This window comes from Pan troglodytes, chromosome 20 (assembly GCF_028858775.2).
Source record: "Pan troglodytes isolate AG18354 chromosome 20, NHGRI_mPanTro3-v2.0_pri, whole genome shotgun sequence".
In the NCBI taxonomy this organism is placed as follows: Eukaryota; Metazoa; Chordata; class Mammalia; order Primates; family Hominidae; genus Pan; species Pan troglodytes.
This window is the reverse complement of record NC_072418.2, coordinates 2,718,889-2,740,969: the sequence shown is the minus strand read 5'-3', so window position 1 is coordinate 2,740,969 and position 22,081 is coordinate 2,718,889. Positions and strand designations below refer to the sequence as shown.

Below are 22,081 nucleotides of genomic sequence, written 5' to 3'. Positions count from 1 at the left end.
CTGGGCTCCCCAGAAGTGAGGGAGGAAGGGCCGCGACCCTCCAGCCCGCTCCCCTGGGTTACAGCCGGAGAAACTGAGGCCGGGACAGGCCGCAGAGCAGGGGCCCGGCTCCGCTCCTAGCCCCGCCCCCTCCCCACCCCGCCAGAGCCGGCACTCCTGGGTCTGAGCCTCGTCTGTGAGCCCTCGGCCGCGCCCCTTCCCCTCCCCGCGCCTGTTTCCCCACTAAGAAATAGGGGTGACCCTAAGGTACCTTCTAGCTGGAACAACGGAGAGGGAGGGGCTGACCTTAGGGTCTGGGGTTCTCTTTTCCCTGGCCGCGCCTCCCCGGGCCTCAGTTTCCCCACTAGGAAATAGGGGAAAGAAGGGATGTGGAATTTCTAAGCTTCTCCAGCTCGGTCCTTCTGGGAACTTGGGCAGCGGGCGGGGGTGGGGGGCGCAGCGGGGAGGGTCGCTGACGGGGTTCTGGGTTCAGAGCCCCGTCCCGCCTTGGCTGCGGGTTCCAGGCCAGCGCCCGGTGTCCTCGGAGGGCCTCAGTTTCCCCAGCCTCGCGGCCAGGCGCCGGGACGAGGAGGGCCGGGGTCCCAGGGGCGCAGCCCCCCGCGGCTGCGCGTTGGGCCGGGCGGATGACATCACCGGGCCGGGGGGGCGGGAGGGAGCGGGCGGAGCGGGAGGGCTTCCTCCGCGCCAGGCGCAGCGCCCGGTCGGGCTCCGTCGGGCGGCCGCGGCCATGACGCAGGGTCCGGGCGGGCGCGCGCCCCCGGCGCCCCCCGAGCCCGAGGCGCCCACCACCTTCTGCGCGTTGCTGCCCCGAATGCCGCAGTGGAAGTTCGCGGCCCCGGGCGGCTTCCTGGGCCGCGGCCCGGCGGCGGCGCGGGCGGCTGGGGCCTCGGGGGGCGCGGACCCCCAACCCGAGCCGGCGGGCCCGGGGGGCGTCCCGGCGCTGGCGGCCGCCGTCCTGGGCGCCTGCGAGCCCCGCTGCGCCGCGCCCTGTCCCCTGCCCGCGCTCAGCCGCTGTCGGGGCGCGGGGTCGCGGGGGTCGCGGGGCGCGCGGGGGGCGGCGGGGTCCGGGGACGCCGCCGCCGCCGCCGAGTGGATCCGGAAGGGCAGCTTCATCCACAAACCCGCGCACGGCTGGCTACACCCCGACGCCAGGGTTCTGGGGCCCGGGGTCTCCTACGTCGTGCGGGTGAGTCCCCCCCACCCTGCCGGGAGCCCGTTCGCGGCGGCCTCCCCTCCCCCACCCTCTCCTCCGGGACCCCCGGACCCCGCGAGCCAGGTGTCCCCTCCCCATCCTTCCTGCTCTCCCGCCACCCCGGACCCCCATCTCCGGCCGGCGCCCGGCGGCTGCCCCCACCCGGAGGCGCTGGGGTCCGGGTTCCCACGGCGTCACGTGGGGAGGGGCGGGGAGAGGGCGGCGGGGGAGGGGCGCGCATGCGCAAGTGCACCGCCCCCCACTCGGACTGGGCGGGCGATGCCGAGAGCGGCGAGCGGCCGGGGCGTCTCTGCCACCGGAGCCCCCTGGACAGCTGTTCACGAATGACAGACGGGGCCCGAGACGCTGGCCCGCGGTGGGGGTGCGGGAAGGGCTGTTTGGAAAGGGGCTGGCGCCCGGACAGACCCCAGGATTCCAGATGGGAGGCTGCAGGGACTTCCAGGGCGGCCAAAGAAGCGGCCTTTGTTTATTTATCCTGGGTCTTATGATAAATGAACCTTTTCAAACACACGGGGAAGTCGGGCGCCTGGACACAGCACGCCTCCACCTAGGAGGGTAACCTTCCCTTCTGCTGACGGGTCTGCCCCTCTCTGTGGTTTATAGTAAACCGTGTGAAGTCACCTGCAGGGGTGACAGCACCGTGCATAGTCCCCCGTCTTCTGAGAGAGCAGCTGTCCTACAGCTGCAGTCATTACGGCGTCTGGGAAGATGATCAGCCACTCCCGCACGCCACTGCCGGTGGGTGCTCCCAGCTCCTCCCGGCCTCTGCGGCCAGGAACATTAGCCTGTGTTTGCATTGGGTTGTGTCTTTGCTTTTCTGGACACTGAGTTCAGTAGGGTCCTTCCCTCTACACTGAGTTGAGAAGGGTCCTTCCCCTTACACTGAGTTCAGTGGGGTCCTTCCCCCTACGCTGAGTTCAGTGGGGTCCTTCCCCCTACTCTGGCTTCAGTGGGGTCCTTCCCCCTACGCTGGCTTCAGTGGGGTCCTTCCCCCTATGCTGGCTTCAGTGGGGTCCTTCCCCCTACACTGAGTTGAGAGGGGTCCTTCCCCTACACTGAGTTCAGTGGGGTCCTTCCCCCTACACTGGGTTCAGTGGGGTCCTTCCCCCTACGCTGGCTTCAGTGGGGTCCTTCCCCCTACACTGAGTTGAGAGGGGTCCTTCCCCTACACTGAGTTCAGTGGGGTCCTTCCCCCTACACTGGGTTCAGTGGGGTCCTTCCCCCTACACCGAGTTGAGAAGGGTCCCCCTACAATTCCTGTGCCGTAGGAGTCTGACCTTATTCGGGAACGGGGTCCTTGCAGATGTAATCTAGTTAAGATGAGGCCTGGCTGGATCAGGGGTCTCTGTAAGGAGAAGGAACTTTAGACTCAGATGCACAGAGGAGCGGGCCGTTAGGAGACAGGCAGAGGTGGGGGCCTCAAGCCCGGGCCCACCAAAGCCTGTGGGAGCCCCCAGAAGCTGGCTGCGAAACCTCACTCCCCCACGTGTGGTCCCCAGGCGCGCTCGGCCTGCGCAGTACAACCGGCTTCTGCCTCCCCAGGACCCGCTTCCGCCTCCCCGGAACCCTCTTCCGCCTCCCCAAGACCCGCTTCCGCCTCCCCAAGACCCCCTTCTGCCTCCCCGGGACCGGCTTCCGTCTCCCCAGGACCCGCTTCCGCCTCCCCGGAACCTACTTCCGCCTCCCCAAGACCCCCTTCTGCCTCCCCAGGACCCGCTTCCGCCTCCCTGGAACCCACTTCCGCCTCCCCAAGACCCGCTTCTGCCTCCCCGGGACCCACTTCCGCCTCCCCAAGACCCGCTTCTGCCTCCCCAGGACCTGCTTCCGCCTCCCTGGAACCCGATTCCGCCTCCCCGGGACCCGCTTCCGCCTCCCCGGAACCCGCTTCTGTCTCCCCGGAACCCACTTCCGCCTCCCCAAGACCCGCTTCCGCCTCCCCGGGACCCACTTCCGCCTCCCCAAGACCCGCTTCCGCCTCCCCGGAACCTACTTCCGCCTCCCCAAGACCCCCTTCTGCCTCCCCGGGACCGGCTTCCGTCTCCCCAGGACCCGCTTCCGCCTCCCCGGGACCCACTTCCGCCTCCCCGGGACCCACTTCCGCCTCCCCAAGACCCGCTTCCGCCTCCCCGGGACCCGCTTCCGCCTCCCCCGGGTCTGTGCAGATGCCAGGCCTGGTTGGGTCTGTTTTCCCCGGTGGCATCGGGCCGCCCTCGCCGTCTCCCGGCAGTTTGTCCTACAGGTTTAACGCCGACGGCCGGCGTGTTCCACGGAGGACGCGTGGGCTTCCTTCACACCACATCCATCGGGACCAGTCAGGTGTGGCCATTGGCCGTGGATGTAGGATTTAGAATGTTCAGAATTCAGGCGCCAGGGTTGTTGGGGCTCCGGATGTTGGGGGATAACTGCTGCTTTCCGTCACTGCAGGAAATATTTAGCATACGCTTCCCCTGCCCGGCACAGATGATGAGTAGACAATGAGAGACCTCGTTCCTGCTCTCAAGGAGCTTGGATTCCAGTGGGAGAGACAGTCAATCAGAAGAGGACAAACAGATAAGGAAATAGGTTCTGGTAGGGGCTCTGCAGAGCTAAAATCGTGTGATATTAGAGCAGGAGGCTGGGCGGCTGCCCCTCCCAGGAGGCGACCTTGAAGCTGAGACCTGAGCCATGGAAACCCCGGCCGTGGGGTTTTCAGACACAGTTCTAGACGGGGCACAGCAGGTGCAGGTGCAAAGGCCCGATGCGGTGGGGTTTGCAGACATAGTTCTAGACGGGGCACAGCAGGTGCAGGTGCAAAGGCCTGACGTGGTGGGTTTGCAGACAGAGTTCTGGGGGGGTACAGCAGGTGCAGGTGCAAAGGCCTGATGTGGTGAGGTTTGCAGACATAGTTCTAGACGGGGCACAGCAGGTGCAGGTGCAAAGGCCTGACGTGGTGGGTTTGCAGACAGAGTTCTAGGGGGGGTACAGCAGGTGCAGGTGCAAAGGCCTGATGTGGTGGGGTTTGCAGACAGAGTTCTAGTCGGGGCACAGCAGGTGCAGGTGCAAAGGCCTGATGTGGTGGAGTTTGCAGACAGAGTTCTAGGCGGGGCACAGCAGGTGCAAAGGCCCCACGCGGTGGGTTTACAGACAGAGTTCTAGGGGCGGGGCACAGCAGGTGCAAAGGCCCCACGCGGTGGGTTTACAGACAGAGTTCTAGGCAGGGGCACAGCAGGTGCAAAGGCCCCACGTGGTGGGGATTGCAGACAGAGTTCTAGGCGGGTCACAGCAGGTGCAGGTGCAAAGGCCTGACGCGGTGGAGTTTGCAGACAGAGTTCTAGGGGGGGCACAGCAGGTGCAAAGGCCCCACGCGGGGAGCGGACCTGGTGCGTGTGCATCACGGCAAGGACAGCCATGAGACTGGAGCTGATGGAGAGGGAGCGGGACTCTCTCTGTGGGCTGTGGTGAGGAGTGGGGGTGGTTTTAAGTAGGGGTTGGCGCAGAGTGTGCAGTTTTGAAAGCCCTTCCAGGGGCCGTGTGGAAGTGTTGCTGAGGGAGGAGGAGGGTCTGGAAGGGCAGCAGAGACCCGGGAGGAGGCTGCAAGGGACGGCGGTGGCCCAGGCAAGGGGACCTAGGTGAGGGGAAAAGTGGACAATGAGCCTGTGTTGGAGCCCGGAGGAGTTGCTGATGGACGAGGGGCCCTGGCCCCAGGGAGCCTGACCGGCCTCAGCCCCCAGCACTGTCCCCCGGGAGCCCCGTCCCCCAGCACCTACATCACAGCAGGCACAGGGACAGCCGGTCCCTCCTGGTCACAGGGAAGCTTGAGTTAAGGAGGGGAATAGCCAAGCCCCATCACCCGGGCGCTGCGGCCGGCGGCTCAGGCCCGCAGGGCTCTTCCACACTGGAGGGACCCTGTGCACTGAGGGAAACTGAGGCACAGAGAGGCCGAGCTGTGTCTGAGGTTACGCAGTGAAAAGCAGGACCAGAACCCGGGGCTGAGGATCCTCCTGTGGGAGCCGGAGAGAACATTCTGAGGGCACTCGTCACGCACGCACCTGTGTGGGGCACAGCAACGGCCCCGTGTCCACATCCAGCCCTCGGATTCTGCGAAGGTGCCCCTCACACGGCGACAGGGGACCTGCAGGTGGGACCGAGTGAGCAACCCTGAGATGGGATGATTTGGGGGCCCGGTGTCCTCGCAGCAGGGGGTGAGAGTCAGAGAGAGACCGGAAGAGGCTGCGCTGTGGCTGCTAACCAGGAGGAAGGGGCCCCCAGCCAAGGGATGTGGGCCCCTCAGGACGCTGGGAAAGGCGGAGCAGATTGGGAACCAACTCTGCCCACACCTTGATTTTAGACTTCTGACCTACACGTAAGCGGATTAGCTCGCGTTGTTTGGAGCCACTCAATTTGTGGTGGTTGGTGATAGCAGCAAGAGGGAGTGGATGGGCCGGGCGACTCAGCCGGCATCGCAGAACCCCCCAGAACCCTGCAGCGATCCCGGTGTGTGGGAGAGAAGTTGGACGCCGGATAATCAGCGGCGTGGGCCCCGCGTCCGAGCGCCGTGGGCAGCATCGGTGCAAATGCAGTACCTCCGGCGCCGAGGCTCACGCCGAGTCCTGCGCGGTGCTGAGTTCCGAGGAGCCCTGGGTTCCATTCTCCCCACAACCCTACGACTTCCACCCATTTTATAGATGAGGCAGCTGAGGCACAGCAGGTCAAAGAGCTGCCCGAGAGCCCTTCCCTGGGTCACGGCACTCGCGATGCCTTTAGGGCTGTCACCACAGACCTGACTCGGAGCTGCTGGGCACCAAAGGGACCTTGATTGTCTCCTGCGAGAAGAACCCGGGGTCGGCGGCTCTGGGGTTGGTTAATTCAGCAGCTTAGTGACTTTGTCACGGATCCAGGTCATTGTTATTTCACCGAAATTCATGCCAACCTGGAACCCCAAAATGAGGCCTTCTGTGGAACAGGCTCTCTGCAGGTGTCATCAAACAAGGTCACGTTGGATTCAGGTCACCCTGACTCGGTGACTGCCGTCTTTACGAGAAGCCGAGTGAGGGCACAGAGAGAAGGACGCGGGACAGGATGAGAGGGGCAGAGATGAGCGATGCGGCCATGGGCCAAGGATGCTGGGGAGCCCCGGCCACCACCAGCACTGGGAGAGGCAGGACGGGCCTTCCCCTGCTGCCTCCAGAGGGGACGGGCTTCCGGCCCTCAGGCCTGTGTGAGGAAGCATTTCTATGGTCTTTTTTTTTTTTGAGACGGAGTTTCCCTCTTGCTGCTGAGGCTGGGGTGCAGAGGCGCAATCTCGGCTCACCGCAAGCTCCGCCTCCCGGGTTCAAGCGATTCTCCTGCCTCAGCCTCCCGAGTAGCTGGGACTACAGGTGCCCACCACCAAGCCCAGCTAATTTTGTTTGTAGTTTTAGTAGAGACGGGGTTTCATCCTGTTGGCCAGGCTGGTCTTGAACTCCTGACCTCAGGTGATCCGCCCGCCTGCGCCTCCCAAAGTGCTGGGATGACAGGTGTGCGCCGTCACGTCCGGCCCATTTCTGTTGTCTTAAGCCCCGTTTGTGGGGATCTGTTAGGGCGGCCACGGGAGACCGACTGCCTTCCTGGGGCCTCTGCTGGGTCAGTTCCTCCCCTGGCTGAAAGGCAGTGGCTCTGGTTCGGCAGAACAGGGTCCCCTGTCTCTGTGGGGCTCCTTTTGTGAATGGGGACATTTTTCCTGAGAATCCCCCGCCGACTTTGCCATGGGTCTCATGAGCCCAGCCCGGCACTGCCCAGCAGAACCGTCCGTGTCTGCACCGTCCAGTGTGGCTGCCGTGAGTCACATGGGCGGCTGGGCCTCGAGGTGTGGCCTGTGCTATTGCAGTGCCAGCTTAGTTTTACCTGACTTTAAACTCAAGTGGCCGCAGGCAGCAAGCAGCTGCCGTGCTGGACAGCTCGGTCTGGGTGAATCTTTACGCCTGATCTTTGGGCTTCACCCGAAGGCGTAGATCTGAGCAAGATGTCTCTGTTGAGAAAGACACAGAGCTTGTCTCCTGGAGAGGCCAGAGTTCGTGCCAAGGTCTGTGGACACCGACCCCGTGTTCTCCCACACGTACCATTTTGGTGCTGGGCTCGTCCATACACAGAAGTCCCATGAGTCAGGCCGTCCTGCTCTCTGCGGTGCCCTCACGCACCTCACCTCGTGAGCACTTCAGGGAGAGTTTCCTGTGTGTGTCTGGCTCTGCTCCAGGTGCATGGAGCCCAGGCCCGGCGGGGGATGGACGCAAACTGGGACACGGTCGGCAAAATGACACTTCATCCTTCCTGCATCGCGGGTCCCTTATGCTGGGAGGTGCAGGGAGTTGTGAGAGGGTGACGGAGATGGTTCAGCTCCAAATGCAGCTTTTCCTTGAAGGCGAGGGGTCAGGTGTGGCCAGTTGACACGGTGGATGAATCCCATGGCTCCACAGCATCCCTAAAGATCTGGGTTCTGGCCGGGCGTGGTGGCTCACGCCTGTAATCCAGCATTTTGGAAGACCAAGGCGGCAGGATCACTTGAGCCCAGGAGTTTGAGACCAGCCTGGGCAGCTTGGTGAAACCCTGTCTCTACCAAAAAAGAAAAAACATTAGCCAGGCAGGGCGGTGCACACCTGTGGTCCCAGCTACGTGGGAGGCTGAGGCAGGAGGACCACATGAGCCTGAGAATTCGAGGCCGCAGTGAGCCAAGATCATGCCACTGCCCTCCAGCCTGGGTGACAGAGCAAGACCCTGCCTCAGAAACAAAACTCAGGTTTTGTTTCTGAGAACAAATAACCCATATCTGGGTTCTTTCTGTCCTTCTCCCATCCAGGTACCAACCAGGCCAGACCCTGCTCAGCTTCCAAGGCCAGATGACATCGGGCCGTTTTCAGGACGGTGTGACCACAGTCTCCCCCGTCTTTCTGTGCCGCCGTCCTCGGCACGCTGGCTTGGCGACCTTCAGGGTCACAAAATGGTGGCCACAGCACCTGACGTCGCTGGGACCCGGCCATGTCCACTGGGAGCAGAGGTCATCCCTTCCTGGAGCTCTTTGTGAGAGACTCCGGCCGTTCTCCCTCCTCCATTGGCTGGAAATGGCAAACCCTTCGCTTGTGGAAGGGAACGGGGCCACCAAACTGGCTTAAAGACCAGCGGCATCTGGGAACCTGTTGCAAATGCTGATTCTCGAGCCCCACCCCAGACCTGCTGGGTCAGAGACTCTGGGGGGCTTGGAGAGCTGCGTTTTGTGAGTCCTCCAGGTGATTCTGAGTAACACTCAGGTCTGAGATCCAGCAGCTGAAGCTGCGTGTGGCCGTCCTGCCGATCAACTACCACTATTTATAGCAAGCATTCTGTGACTCTTCACTCCTGAAATGAAACCCAAGTGCACCTGTAACACCCAGCTACGCAGGAGCTCCCCCAAGTCAGTACGATGCCCCAAACTCAATGAAACGGAGAAACGCACACCTACGCAGGAACTCCCCCAAGTCAGTACGATGCCCCAACCTCAATGAAACGGAGAAACGCACACCTACGCAGGAACTCCCCCAAGTCAGTACGATGCCACAACCTCAATGAAACGGAGAAACACACACCTACGCAGGAACTCCCCCAAGTCAGTACGATGCCCCAACCGCAGTGAAACGGAGAAACGCACACCTACGCAGGAACTCCCCCAAGTCAGTACGATGCCCCAACCTCAATGAAACGGAGAAACGCACACCTACGCAGGAACTCCCCCAAGTCAGTACGATGCCCCAACCTCAATGAAACGGAGAAACGCACACCTACGCAGGAACTCCCCCAAGTCAGTACGATGCCCCAACCTCAATGAAACGGAGAAACGCACACCTATGCAGGAACTCCCCCAAGTCAGTACGATGCCACAACCTCAATGAAACGGAGAAACACACACCTACGCAGGAACTCCCCCAAGTCAGTACGATGCCCCAACTGCAGTGAAACGGAGAAACGCACACCTACGCAGGAACTCCCCCCAAGTCAGTACGATGCCCCAACTGCAGTGAAACGGAGAAACACACACCTACGCAGGAACTCCCCCAAGTCAGTACGATGCCCCAACCTCAATGAAACGGAGAAACGCACACCTACGCAGGAACTCCCCCAAGTCAGTACGATGCCCCAACCGCAGTGAAACGGAGAAACACACACCTACGCAGGAACTCCCCCAAGTCAGTATGATGCCCCAACCTCAATGAAACGGAGAAACGCACACCTACGCAGGAACTCCCCCAAGTCAGTACGATGCCCCAACCTCAATGAAACGGAGAAACGCACACCTACGCAGGAACTCCCCCAAGTCAGTACGATGCCCCAACCGCAGTGAAACGGAGAAACACACACCTACGCAGGAACTCCCCCAAGTCAGTACAATGCCCCAACCTCAATGAAACGGAGAAACACACACCTACGCAGGAACTCCCCCAAGTCAGTACGATGCCCCAACCTCAGTGAAATGGAGAAACGCACACCTACGCAGGAACTCCCCCAAGTCAGTACGATGCCCCAACCTCAATGAAACGGAGAAACGCACACCTACGCAGGAACTCCCCCAAGTCAGTACGATGCCCCAACCTCAATGAAACGGAGAAACGCACACCTACGCAGGAACTCCCCCAAGTCAGTACGATGCCCCAACCTCAATGAAACGGAGAAACGCACACCTACGCAGGAACTCCCCCAAGTCAGTACGATGCCCCAACCTCAATGAAACGGAGAAACGCACACCTACGCAGGAACTCCCCCAAGTCAGTACGATGCCCCAACCTCAATGAAACGGAGAAACGCACACCTACGCAGGAGCTCCCCCAAGTCAGTACGATGCCCCAACCTCAATGAAACGGAGGAACGCACACCTATGCAGGAATTCCCCCCAAGTCAGTACGATGCCCCAACCTCAATGAAACGGAGAAACACACACCTACACAGGCATTCCCCCCAAGTCAGTACGATGCCCCAACCACAGTGAAACGGAGAAACGCAATGATGGGGATTCCTAGTAACTCGAAATATGTTTCAGCCTGTAAATGTGCAGGGTCCACTCTCCGGGAAGCACAGAGGCCGCCACAAAGGCCACCATTCCTGTGACAGCCACAGACGGGGCAGATGCAGGCTGCCATTCTGCAGCTCCGACACCACGGCTGGAGTCACACGGACGATGTGGCTTCTAAAATAGTGAACAACTGTTTTAGTCCAACTTGTATTAAAACGATGCTGCCAGGCACGGAGGCTCATGCCTGTAATCCCAGCACTTTGGGAGGCTGAGGCGGGCTGATTACCTGTGGTCAGGAGTTCGAGACCAGCCTGTCAACATGGTGAAATCCTGTCTCTACTAAAAATACAAAAATTGGCTGGGTGTGATGGCAGGCAACTGTAATCCAAGCTACTCGGGAGGCTGAGGCAGGAGAATCACTTGAACCCAAGAGGTGGAGGTTGCAGTGAGCCGAGATCACGCCACTGCACTCCAGCCTGGGCGACAGAGTGAGACTATGTCTCAAAACAAACAAAAAATGCCAAAAAGTTAAAGAGAATTACCTTATGATCCACCAATTTCACTTCTTGGATATATACCTCCCAGAAATGGAGAGCAGGGACTTGAGGGGATGTTTGTACACTCACGGCCACAGCAGCATAACTCCCAGCAGCCCAAAGGTGGAAACAGTCCAGGTGTCTGTTGATGGATGAGTGGATCAACACAGCATGGCCATCCACATGCTGAAATACGACGTGGCCACGGCGTGGCCATCCACATGCTGAAATACGGCACAGCCACGGCGTGGCCATCCACATGCTGAAATACAGCACAGCCACGGCGTGGCCATCCATGCACTGAAATATGACGTGGCTATGGTATGGCCATCCACACGCTGAAATACGACGTGGCCACGGTGTGGCCATCCACATGCTGAAATATGACGTGGCCACGGCGTGGCCATCCACACACTGAAATATGATGTGGCCACGGCGTGGCCATCCACACGCTGAAATACGGCACAGCCATGGCGTGGCCATCCACACGCTGAAATATGATGTGGCTATGGTATGGCCATCCACACGCTGAAATATGACGTGGCCACGGCGTGGCCATCCACACGCTGAAATATGATGTGGCCACGGCGTGGCCATCCACATGCTGAAGTATGACAATATGATGCGGCCAAGGAAAGAAACGAGGCTGTGACCCAGGCATGAGTCGATCAACACAGTGTGGCCATCCACACGCTGAAATACGACGTGGCCAAGAAAAAGAATGAGGCTCTGACCCAGGCCACGGCACGGACGGACCTTGAGGATGTCTCACTCGGTGAGAGACTCCAGACACAGAAGGACAAGCTTTGTGCAATTCCACCCATCAGAGGTCCCCAGAGCCATCAGATTCACAGAGACAGAAAGTAGGATGGGGCTGGGGAGGGGACGGGGAGTAAGTGTTTCGTGGGGTCAGTTTGAGTTTGGGAAGATGAGGACGTTCTGGAGAGACGGTGGTGGTGGCTGCACAGCCACGGGAATGCGCTGAGTGCCACTGAACCGTGCGCTTAAAGACAGTCAAAACTCTAAATTTTATGTTATGTGTGTTTTACCACAATAAAAAAGCAAGCACACGAAAACGCGCCACTCTCTCGCGTCATGGGCCACGTGGAGTTAGGTTGGAGGCGTGTGGCAGTCATGGAAGGCTTTCCCCACACGATGCCCGGAGGAAGCTCCGAGGCCCTGGGGACAGTTTGGCGTCATTGTGAGTGCCCCCCTCCTGTAGCGCCAGCTGCCCAGCCTCGCGATGATGGCCAACAGGGCCCCACGTTTCCGCGGCGCCCCCAGGGCAGCACGCACCCCTCGCCCCTGTGGAAAGCCATGGCCGGGGGCACTGACGGGGGCTGTGGCCAGTGGGAGGGGCGTCCTCCTGGCCAGGGGCGGAGGGCGGCACTGGTCAGCGTGGCGCAGGGTGTCAAAGAAATTTGCCTTTAAATAGTTTCAACCTTAGATCAAAGAAACAAGAACAGTAGACTACGTAGAGCTTTTGTAAGTTTGGAATTCTATCGAGACGAAAAGTTCCAAAGAAGACTAGTACAAAGAGTTCCCGTGTGTCATTCACCTAGATTGGCCGATTATTAACATCTTGCCTCATTTATTCTGTCTGTATAAATTATTATTATTATCATTATTGAGACACGGTTTTGCTCTCGTTGCCCAGGCTGGAGTGCAATGGCGCACTCTCGGCTCATCGCAACCTCCGCCTCCTGGGTTCAAGCGATTCTCCTACCTTAGCCTCCCACTGTATAAATTCTTATTATTACTGTCGTTATTACTGATGAACAATTGGGAAAGTCTGCAGCCGTGATACCCCTCTTCCCTCAAACACGCTAGGGTATATACTCTAAGGACAAGGATTTTCTCCAGCGTAGCGGTGGTATGATTAACAAAGTCAGGAAATGTACCGTTACAATCCTGCGATCACATTTTCAGTGTGTTTTCAAATGTGACCAGTTTTCCCAACGGTGTCAGAGCAACCTTTATTTTCCCATCCCACATTGCATTTAGCCATCCTGCCTTTTTTTTTCTTTTTTTGAAACAGGATCTCGCTCTGGATCATCCAGGCTGGAGAGCAATGGCGCCATCTCAGCTCACTGCAACCTCCGCCTCCTGGGTTCAAGCGATCCTTGCACCTCAGCCTCCTGCTGAGACCTCCCAGGCTGCTGGGACCACAGCTGTGTGCCACCACGCCCAGCTAACTTTAATTTTTTTTATTTTATTTTTTTAGAGACAGAGTCTGGCTCTTTCGCCCAGGCTGGAGTGCAGTGGCACCATCTTGGCTCACGGCAACCTCCACCTCCTGCATTCAAGCGATTCTCCTGCCTCAGCCTCCCGAGTAGCTGGGATTACAGGTGTGCACCACCATGGCTGGCTACTTTTTGTATTTTTTTTTGTAGAGACGGGGTTTCACCATGTTGCCCAGGCTGGTCTTGAACTCCTGAGCTCAAGCCGTCTGTCCGCCTCGGCCTCCCACAGTGCTGGGATTAGAGGCGTGAGCCACTTGCCCCGTCCGTCCTGTCTCTTTAACCACCTTTAGCCTCACAGTTGTTCCATCCTGGGATCCATGGAGCCAGTAGTGTTGAAGAGTGCACACTGGCTGCTGGGCTGCCGTCCCTCAGTTTGTGTGTGCCTGGTGTTTGCCTGCAGTTGAGTCGAGGTTGTGTTTTTGGCAGGACGCACGGAGGGGTGCTGTGTTTTCCCAGCTCTTCGTGTCAGGACGCCCCCCGGGTGCTGGTTTGTCCTGATACTGGTGCTGGAGACTTTGATCACCTAGTGTCCTGGGGCGAACGGTGTTCCCCAAAAGTCACGTCCTTATTTGGAAAAGGGCCTTTGCAGACGTGGTTAGTTACGATGAGGCCATGCTGGAGTTACTGGAATAGGGTGGGGCCTAAATGCAATGGCTCGTGTGTCCTCTAAGAAGAGGGAAGTCTGCACAGAAGGAGACAGCTGTGTGGAGGAGGCAGAGATGGAGTTAACACGGCCACAAGCCAGGGACGCCGGGAGCCCCCAGAAGCTGGAAGAGGCAGGAAGGACCCTCCCCCGGGGCTTCAGAGGGAGCGAGGCCCTGCCCGCAGCCTGACCTCAGACTCCCGGCTCCGGGACGTGCAGAGGATCCGCTCCCGTGGCCCCCAGGTGTGGCCTTTCCTCACGGCAGCCCTGGGAAATGAATGTACTTGGTGAAGGTGACGTTTCTCCCCGGTAAAGCTCTGTTTGTTTCCCTTATAATGAGGAAGATCTGCGGGGACTCGTGGAACTGGGACTCAGGTGCATGGGGACGTCGCAGTGCACGCCCCGGGAGCCACTCGCAGGCCAGGCCGTGCACGTTTCCAGCCCAGCGCTGCCTGCGGCCTCCCCAGCCCTGGCCCCGGCATCCGGTCTTCCTTCCCTGGAACGTGATCTGGGGAGACAGATGTTGACACTGTGCAGACATCCTGGATCCCAGCTCCCAGCAAACCTTCATGCACTGGTTTTAGCAAAACCTTAGGGTTCTTGTGTGAATGGACACTTTTCATTTTATTAATATATTTATTTTAATGGAAAACCAGGGAGTTATGGTTGCAGTGTGAAGTTTCCTCTTTTTCTCATATAATTTTTAAATTTTTTTTAGATGGAGTTTTGTTCTTGTCACCCAGGCTGGAGTGCAGTGGTGCGATCTCGGCTCACCGCAACCTCCGCTTCCCAGGTTCAAGTGATTCTCCTGCCTCAGCCTCCCGAGTAGCTGGGATTACAGGCATAAGCCAACATGCCCAGCTAATCTTGTATTTTTAGTAGAGACGGGGTTTCACCATGTTGGTCAGGCTGGTCTTGAACTCCTGACCTCAGGTGATCCACCTGCCTCAGCCTCCCAAAGTGCTGGGATTGCAGGCGTGAGCCATTGTGCCCGGCTCTCATGCAAATTTTTGAAAAAGCAGATATAATTCGCATACCCTAATCCCAACTGTTTAAACTGTGCAGGGCGGTGTATTTAGTGCAGCCACACGGCTGTGCGACCCTCACCCGTGTCTAGTTCCAGGGCGCTCCCGTCAGGCTAAATGGAAACCTATCGCCTGCCCTCAGCCGTCCCTCCCCTCCGCCCCCTCCCCATCCGCGGCGCCCACGCGTCCCCTCGCTGCCTCTGTGGATCGGCCTGTCTTGGCCATTTCATAGAAATGGGATCACACGCTGTGTGGCCTTTCCTGTCCGGCGTCCCTCACGGTGCGTCCGTGCCATGGCCCATATCGGAGACTTGCTCCTTCTCACGTCTGGGTCACGTTCCAGCGTGCGGATCGACCCCACTGCATTTATCAGTTCATCCGTTGATAGATATTTTAGTTGTTTCCTGCAATTTCCTTTAAAAAGTAAACGCAATTATGTTTGTAAGTGGAGTTTATTTAGAAGGAAAATACCAAGTAAATGACATCGATACAGACCATGGCAAAGCCTATGAGGTGGGTCCCGCTGGCTGGCGTGGGCGGTGGCGGAGACTCGGACGGTCTCCCAGGCTGGGAGTGCAGACACGGGGACCTCGGCTTGTATCTGCCCTGGCCTGCTGCGTGCGTGAGGCCGGCCAGGTGCCATCCCCTCTCTGGGCTTCAGTTTACTGACTTGTACAGTGGCTCCTTCCCTTAACGTCCTGGGGTGGGTTCTGGGTCATGCCTTCTCTCTGGGCCTCAGTTTCTGAATTTGCAAAGGGGAAGGTTGAATGTGAAGCCGCCAGGGCTCCTCCCCATCTTCTGTGGGAGGGCCCCGGGGCTGCCACCACAAACCACCACAAACTGTGGGGCTTAAAACAACACAGACAGCCGGGCGCGGTGACTCACGCCTGTTGTCCCAGCACTTTGGGAGACCGAGGCAGATCACAAGGTCAAGAGATCGAGACCAGCGAGGCCAATATGATGAAACCCCGTCTCTACTAAAAATACAAAAATTAGCTGGGCGTGGTAGTGGGCGCCTGCAATCCCAGCTACTCAGGAGGCTGAGACAGGAGAATGGTGTGAACCCGGGAGGCGGAAGTTGCAGTGAGTCGAGATCGCACCACCGCACTCCAGCCTGGCGACAGAGCAAGACTCTGTCTCAAACAAACAAAAACCCCAAAAACAAAACAAAACACACGCACACACACAAACATAGACTTGTTCTGCACAGTTCTGGGGCCCAACGTCCGAGCCAAGGTGTGGGCAGGGCTGGTTTCTGCTGGAGGCTCTGAGGGAGGCTCTGTCCCAGGCCTCTCCCGTGTCTGGTGCCTGGGGGCCAGCCTTGGCGTCCTCGGCTGCACACAGCCCCTCCCTTCTGTGTCTCTGTCTCTCAAATCTCCCTCTGTGCTTGTCTTTTTTTTTTTTATTTTGAGACAGACTCTCCCTCTGTCACCCAGGCTGGAGTGCAGTGGCGTGATCTTGGCTCTCTGCAGCCTCCGCCTCCTGGGTTCAAATGATTCTCCTGCCTCGGCCTCCCAAGTAGCTGGGATTACAGGCATGCAACCACCACGCCCAGCTAATTTTTTTATTTTTATTTTTATTTTTGTATTTTCAGTAGAGTTGGGGTTTCTCCATGTTGGCCAGGCTAGTCTCAAACTCCTGACCTCAAGTGATCCACTCACCTCAGCCTCCCAAAGTGCTGGGATTACAGGCGTGAGCCACTGCGCCCGGCAAAAATGTGTTTTTTAAGCCATGGTTGTGCTCTGTCGCCCAGGCTGGAGTGCCATGGCACCATCACAGATCACTGCAGCCTCAACCTCCTGGGCTCAAGCCATCCTCCCACCTCAGCCTCCTGAGTAGCTGGGACCACAGGCCCGCACTCACCATGCCCAGCTAATTAAAAATTTTTCTTTTGTAGAGATGAGGCCTCATTATATTGCCCAGGCTGGTCTTGAACTCCTGGCTTCGAGAGAGCCTCCCACCTAGGTCTCCTGAAGTGCTGCGATTACAGGCATGAGCTTCTGTGCCAGGCCTAGAAATTTATTTCTCACGGTTCTGGAGGCTGGGAGGGCCACGATCGAGGCGCCGGAAGATTCGGTGTCTGGCGAGGGCCTCTTGACAGAGGGCCGTGTTCTCCTGTGTCCTCACGTGGTGGAGGGCCGGGCTCTGTCTGGGGTCTCTTTTATAAGGGCGCTGATCCCAGTCCTGAGGGTGGAGCCCTCATAGCGTCCTCACCTCCCAAAGGCCCACCTTTAAATACCCTCACAGTGGGGCATAGGTTTCCACAGAGGGATTTTGAGGGGGGCACAGATATTCAGCCCTAGATCGATATTTACAAACTGGGAGAATTTCACAGAAAAGCCCTGAATTTCTGGTCTCTTTTTTAAAAAAGCACATGGCCAGCAGCACTGGGTGCCCTGGAGCGTGGGACACACAGTGAGCTGAGGTCCCCACCTCTTCCCGTCGTGCAGGGGGAGCAGTGCAGATCCTGGAGCCCAGGGGTGTGGGTTCAGGACCCAGCTCTGTGGGCCGTGTGGCCCAGGAGGTCAGTCACCCTCCCACCCGGGCCTGTTTCCCGAGGGGCCATTGCTGCCCATGGCATGTGGATTTGCGTGGAGTGGATTAACAGACCACATGCACAGCGTGTCCACAGCAGAGCCTCACATGTGACAGGCGCCCTGAGTTAGCGAGGTGTCGGTGTCATTACCGGATCTGTGCAGTGTGTCCGCAGCAGAGACTTACACGTGACAAGCGCCCTGAGTTAGCGAGGTGTCGATGTCGTTACCGGATCTGCATGCAGTGGATTAAAGGACCCTGTGCACAGTGTGTCCGCAGCAGAGACTTACACGTGACAAGCGCCCTGAGTTAGCGAGGTGTCGGTGTCGTTACCGGATCTGCATGCAGTGGATTAAAGGACCCTGTGCACAGTGTGTCCGCAGCAGAGACTTACACGTGACAAGCGCCCTGAGTTAGCGAGGTGTCGGTGTCGTTACCGGATCTGCATGCAGTGGATTAAAGGACCCTGTGCACAGTGTGTCCGCAGCAGAGACTTACACGTGACAAGCGCCCTGAGTTAGCGAGGTGTCGGTGTCGTTACCGGATCTGCATGCAGTGGATTAAAGGACCCTGTGCACAGTGTGTCCGCAGCAGAGCCTCACACGTGACAAGCGCCCTGAGTTAGCGAGGTGTCGGTGTCATTACCGGATCTGCGTGCAGTGGATTAAAGGACGCTGTGCACAGCGTGTCCGCAGCAGAGACTGACATGTGACAAGCGCCCTGAGTTAGCGAGGTGTCGGTATCGCTACCGGATCTGCGTGCAGTGGATTGAAAGACCCTGTGCACAGTGTGTCCGCAGCAGAGACTTACACGTGACAAGCGCCCTGAGTTAGCGAGGTGTCGGTGTCGTTACCGGATCTGCATGCAGTGGATTAAAGGACCCTGTGCACAGTGTGTCCGCAGCAGAGACTTACACGTGACAAGCACCCTGAGTTAGCGAGATGTCGGTATCGCTACTGCATTGCACCCTACCTCGTGTGTTTACCTGGCTGATCCTGCAGGCTGTAGGCATCTGAGTTTGCAGTCCCTGTTCTCAACCGAATAGGATATTGCATTTCCTCTCGTGAGCTGCCGTGGGCCACAGAGGGTTTGCCCCCCACCTGCCCCGTGCACTAGGCTGGTGTCCCCACAACGGGACCCATGGACCACACAGTTCAGGGTTTCAGCCGCACAACCGGAGTGGGCTACGTGTTAACAAGGGGGCAGGTAAGGGAATGAGAATCCCTCACCCTATGGCCCTGCAGCGCCAGACACTGGCACAGACATCATCCCAGAGGCACATGCTCTGCCTGAGAGAAGACAGCCATTGAGCAGCCAGCATCCCACCAAAGCTGCCTCCTCAGTGGGAGAATCCAGTGCTAGGGACAGGGACCATGGCTAATTCCTTTAGGGTCTGACCTGTCTACTACATGCCTAGAGTCCATTCATCTGTTCATCCATTCATCCATCTACTCATCCACCCACCCATCCATCCATCCATTCATCCACCCACCAATCCACCCATCTGTCCACCCATCCAACCATCCATCTGTCCATCCATCCACCCATCCACTCACCCGTCCATCCATCCATTCATCCACCCACCCATCCATCCATCCGTCCATCCACCCATCCACCTACACATCCATCCACCCATCCATCCGTCCATCCATCCACCCATCCACTCATCCACCCACCCATCCATGCACCTATTCATCCACCCACCCATCCATCCATCTGTCCACCCATCCAACTATCCATCTGTCCATCCATTCACCCATCCACTCATCTACCCACCCATCCACCCATGCACTCATCTACCCACCCATCCATCCACCCACCCATCTACCCATCTGTCCACCCATCCAACCACCCATCTGTCCATCCATCCACCCTCCATCCATCCACCCACCCATTCACTCATCCACCCACCCATCCATCCATCCATCCACCCACCCACCCACACATCCATCCATCCACCCATCCACCCACCCGTCCATCCATCCATTCATCCATCCACCCATCCATCCACCCATCCACTCATCTATCCACCCACCCATCCATCTGTCCACCCATCCACCCATCCACCCACCCATCCATCCACCCATCCACCCACCCATCCATCCATCCATCCATCCACCCATCCACCCATCCACTCATCCACCCACCCGTCCATCCACCCACCCATCCATCCAGCCATCCGTCCATCCATCCATCCACCCATCCATCCATCCACCCAACCACTCATCCACCCACCCATCCATCCATCCACCCACCCACCCATCCATCCACCCACCCGTCCATCCATCCATCTGTCCATCCATCCATCCACCCATCCACCCACCCATTCATCCATCCATCCATCCACCCACCCATCCATCCGTCCATCCATCCACCCACCCATCCACTCATCTACCCACCCACCTATCCATCCATCCACCCACCCATCCATTCATTGTCCATCTGCCTGTCCATCCATCTACCCATCTATCCATCATCCACTCACCCATCATCCATCCGTTCACCCACTCACCCACCCATCTATTCATCTTCCATCCATTCTTTCATTCATCCATCCACCTGCCATCTTTCTGTCAGTCCATCCACCCATCATGCATCCATTCAACATGAGGTGAGGCTGCTTAGTCCATGCCCTGCTTAAGTGCTCCCTGGCTCCCCAGCTGGCCCCGGATGAGCCCCTGCCCGTCATCACAGCCCAGGTCCTGTGGCCTCTGCTTCCTGCCTGCATTCTCACATCTGTCTCTGCTCCTTGCTCTCCCTGCTCCAGGTACATGGAGCCGTGGAGAGGGGCAGAGCCTGGGCTGGCCCACACAGTGACCTGTACACACCTCAGAAGCCCTCAGGCTGATGTATCTGTGGGGTAAAGTCCTAAAAATGGAGCTGCAGGGTCAAAGTGTTTGCGTGTTGATCATTTAAAGAAACTGAGGTGGACTTCACATAACGTTATTCATCATTTTGCATGTTGCATTTTTCACAGTTCAGTAGCATTTCGTACATTCATAATATCGTGCCACCGCCCCTTCTGTCTAATTCCAGAACTTCTCATGACCCCAGTAGGAAACCTGTTCGTGTCAGCCTTCATTCCCTGGCCCCTGGCACCCACACATCCTCTTGCTGCCTCTGTAGGACATTTCATAGAGATGACGTGGGCTGTGCCCCTTACCCTCCCTCCAGCAAGGGCCAACGTTGGAAGGACGCCGTGGCCTTCGCCTCCTGGCCCTGTTCCCCCACCCTTTATGGCACTGAAGCAGGTCAGGGACTCGGTGGGACACCTCTGCCCCTCTCGTCCCTCAGTATCATCAGTCATTGAGATGGTGAATTCCCTTTTCATGGAAACAGCTGTCTGGGCCAGAAGCCCGCAAACTTCCTGTGGAGGGCGAGGCCAGCAGTGTGTGCATCTGTGGCTGCCCTGGACGTCTGCCCCACTGTTTGCCAGACCCTGAACTGGGCGCTGGAGATAGGGAAGTGCTCAGGATCGCACCATCCCCACGCTCCTCGGCTTCGGTGCTGGCGGAACAGAAAGAGACCCACGAGGGCAAGACGGTTAAATGAACAAGCACCATAGAGCGTCTGGGGGGAACCACCAGGCTCCCGAGAAACAGCAACAGAGAAAAACATGCCTGGAGTCAGAGGGGGCGGCTCGCGGGACAGCGTCGAGGCTGGGCCTTGAGATGGGGGAGGCACGAAGGCCCCAGAGCCACCAGGGACAGAGGAAAGGGCTCGACCCCAGGGGTGGTGGAGGCGGCGAAGGGCTGCTGGGAAAAGGGACGTGGCTCCACTGCGGGGGTTCCGATGGCATCTGACCCCTGTTCTCTCCCCTCAGTACATGGGCTGCATCGAGGTTCTCCGCTCCATGCGCTCCCTGGACTTTAACACGCGCACGCAGGTGACCAGGTGAGCCTCCAACCCTGCCCTGGCCGCGTAGGGCCGAGTGACGCGCTGGAGGGCGGCAGCACCGGAGGGCGGCAGCGATAGGCTCTCCGACAGCCGCGCTGGGGTCCCAGGACGCAGCCTCGGTGCCCCCTGCTCCCTCCCACTTCACGCCACGTCTCCGCCCTGTCCCCACGCCAGGTGTCGGTCACCGTGCCCTGCAGACCTCGATCCTCTAAGATGGAAAGAACACGCCGGTTGCTCACAGGGTGCTGGGCAAGTCCCCGCACGGCGTGGGGTGCAGGGCCTGGCGGGTTCCCTCTGGGACCGGGGCCCAGTGGCGTCTCCGTGTCCCTGCTCTGTTTTCCACACGGTGACCTTGGGATGCTATGGGGTGTCTGGAAAGGAATCACAGGGGCTGGTGGATATGGCCAGGGCTTAAGCAGGGAAGAGAGCGACACCCTTTTTTTCTGTGAAAACTGGTTGATTCCATTCGTATAGACTTAAAAAAACCATGTGAGACAGTTTACACGTGCGTATGTGAGATATAATGTACAATTTGAGACTTTAGGCTCTTCACAGAGTCACATGACCACCACTGTCTAGTTCCGAACATTCTCATTACCCCACCAAAACACCCCGTCCCCATCACAGCCACTCCCCGTCCCCTCCCCAGCCCCGGCACCCACGCATCCCCTCCCCGTCTCTGTGGATCGGCCTGTCCTGGACATTTCATAGCAATGGGATCACATGCTGCGTGGCCTCGTGTGATGGGCGTCTCTCACTGAGCATGGTGTTCCCGAGGTGTGTCCGTGCTATGGCCTGGGTCAGAGCCTTGCTCCTTTTCTTTTCTTTTCTTTTTTTTTTTGAGATGGAGTCTCACTCTGTCGCCCAGGCTGGAGTGCAGTGACACCGTGTTGGCTCACTGCAACCTCTGTCTCCTGGGTTCAAGCATTTCTCTTGCCTCAGCCTCCCCAGTAGCTGGGACTACAGGCGCCCACCACCACACCCAGCTAGTTTTTAT

The 22,081-nt window shown here is 58.5% G+C and overlaps 1 protein-coding gene across 2 annotated transcripts in view; it reads left to right on the top strand.

Annotated features, from left to right (window-relative positions):
• Window positions 1-710: 710 nt before the first annotated feature.
• SHC2 (SHC adaptor protein 2) overlaps window positions 711-22,081 on the top strand; it is a 48,958-nt gene continuing 27,587 nt past the window's right edge. The window contains exons 1-2 of one of the 2 annotated variants that reach the window (XM_054673894.2): window positions 711-1,186; window positions 21,011-21,081. In XM_054673894.2, coding sequence (XP_054529869.1) covers window positions 728-1,186; window positions 21,011-21,081 — 530 coding nt within the window. In that variant the 5' untranslated portion in view covers window positions 711-727. The remainder of the gene's footprint in view (window positions 1,187-21,010; window positions 21,082-22,081) is intronic. The other variant, XM_024351907.2, reaches the window with a different exon arrangement.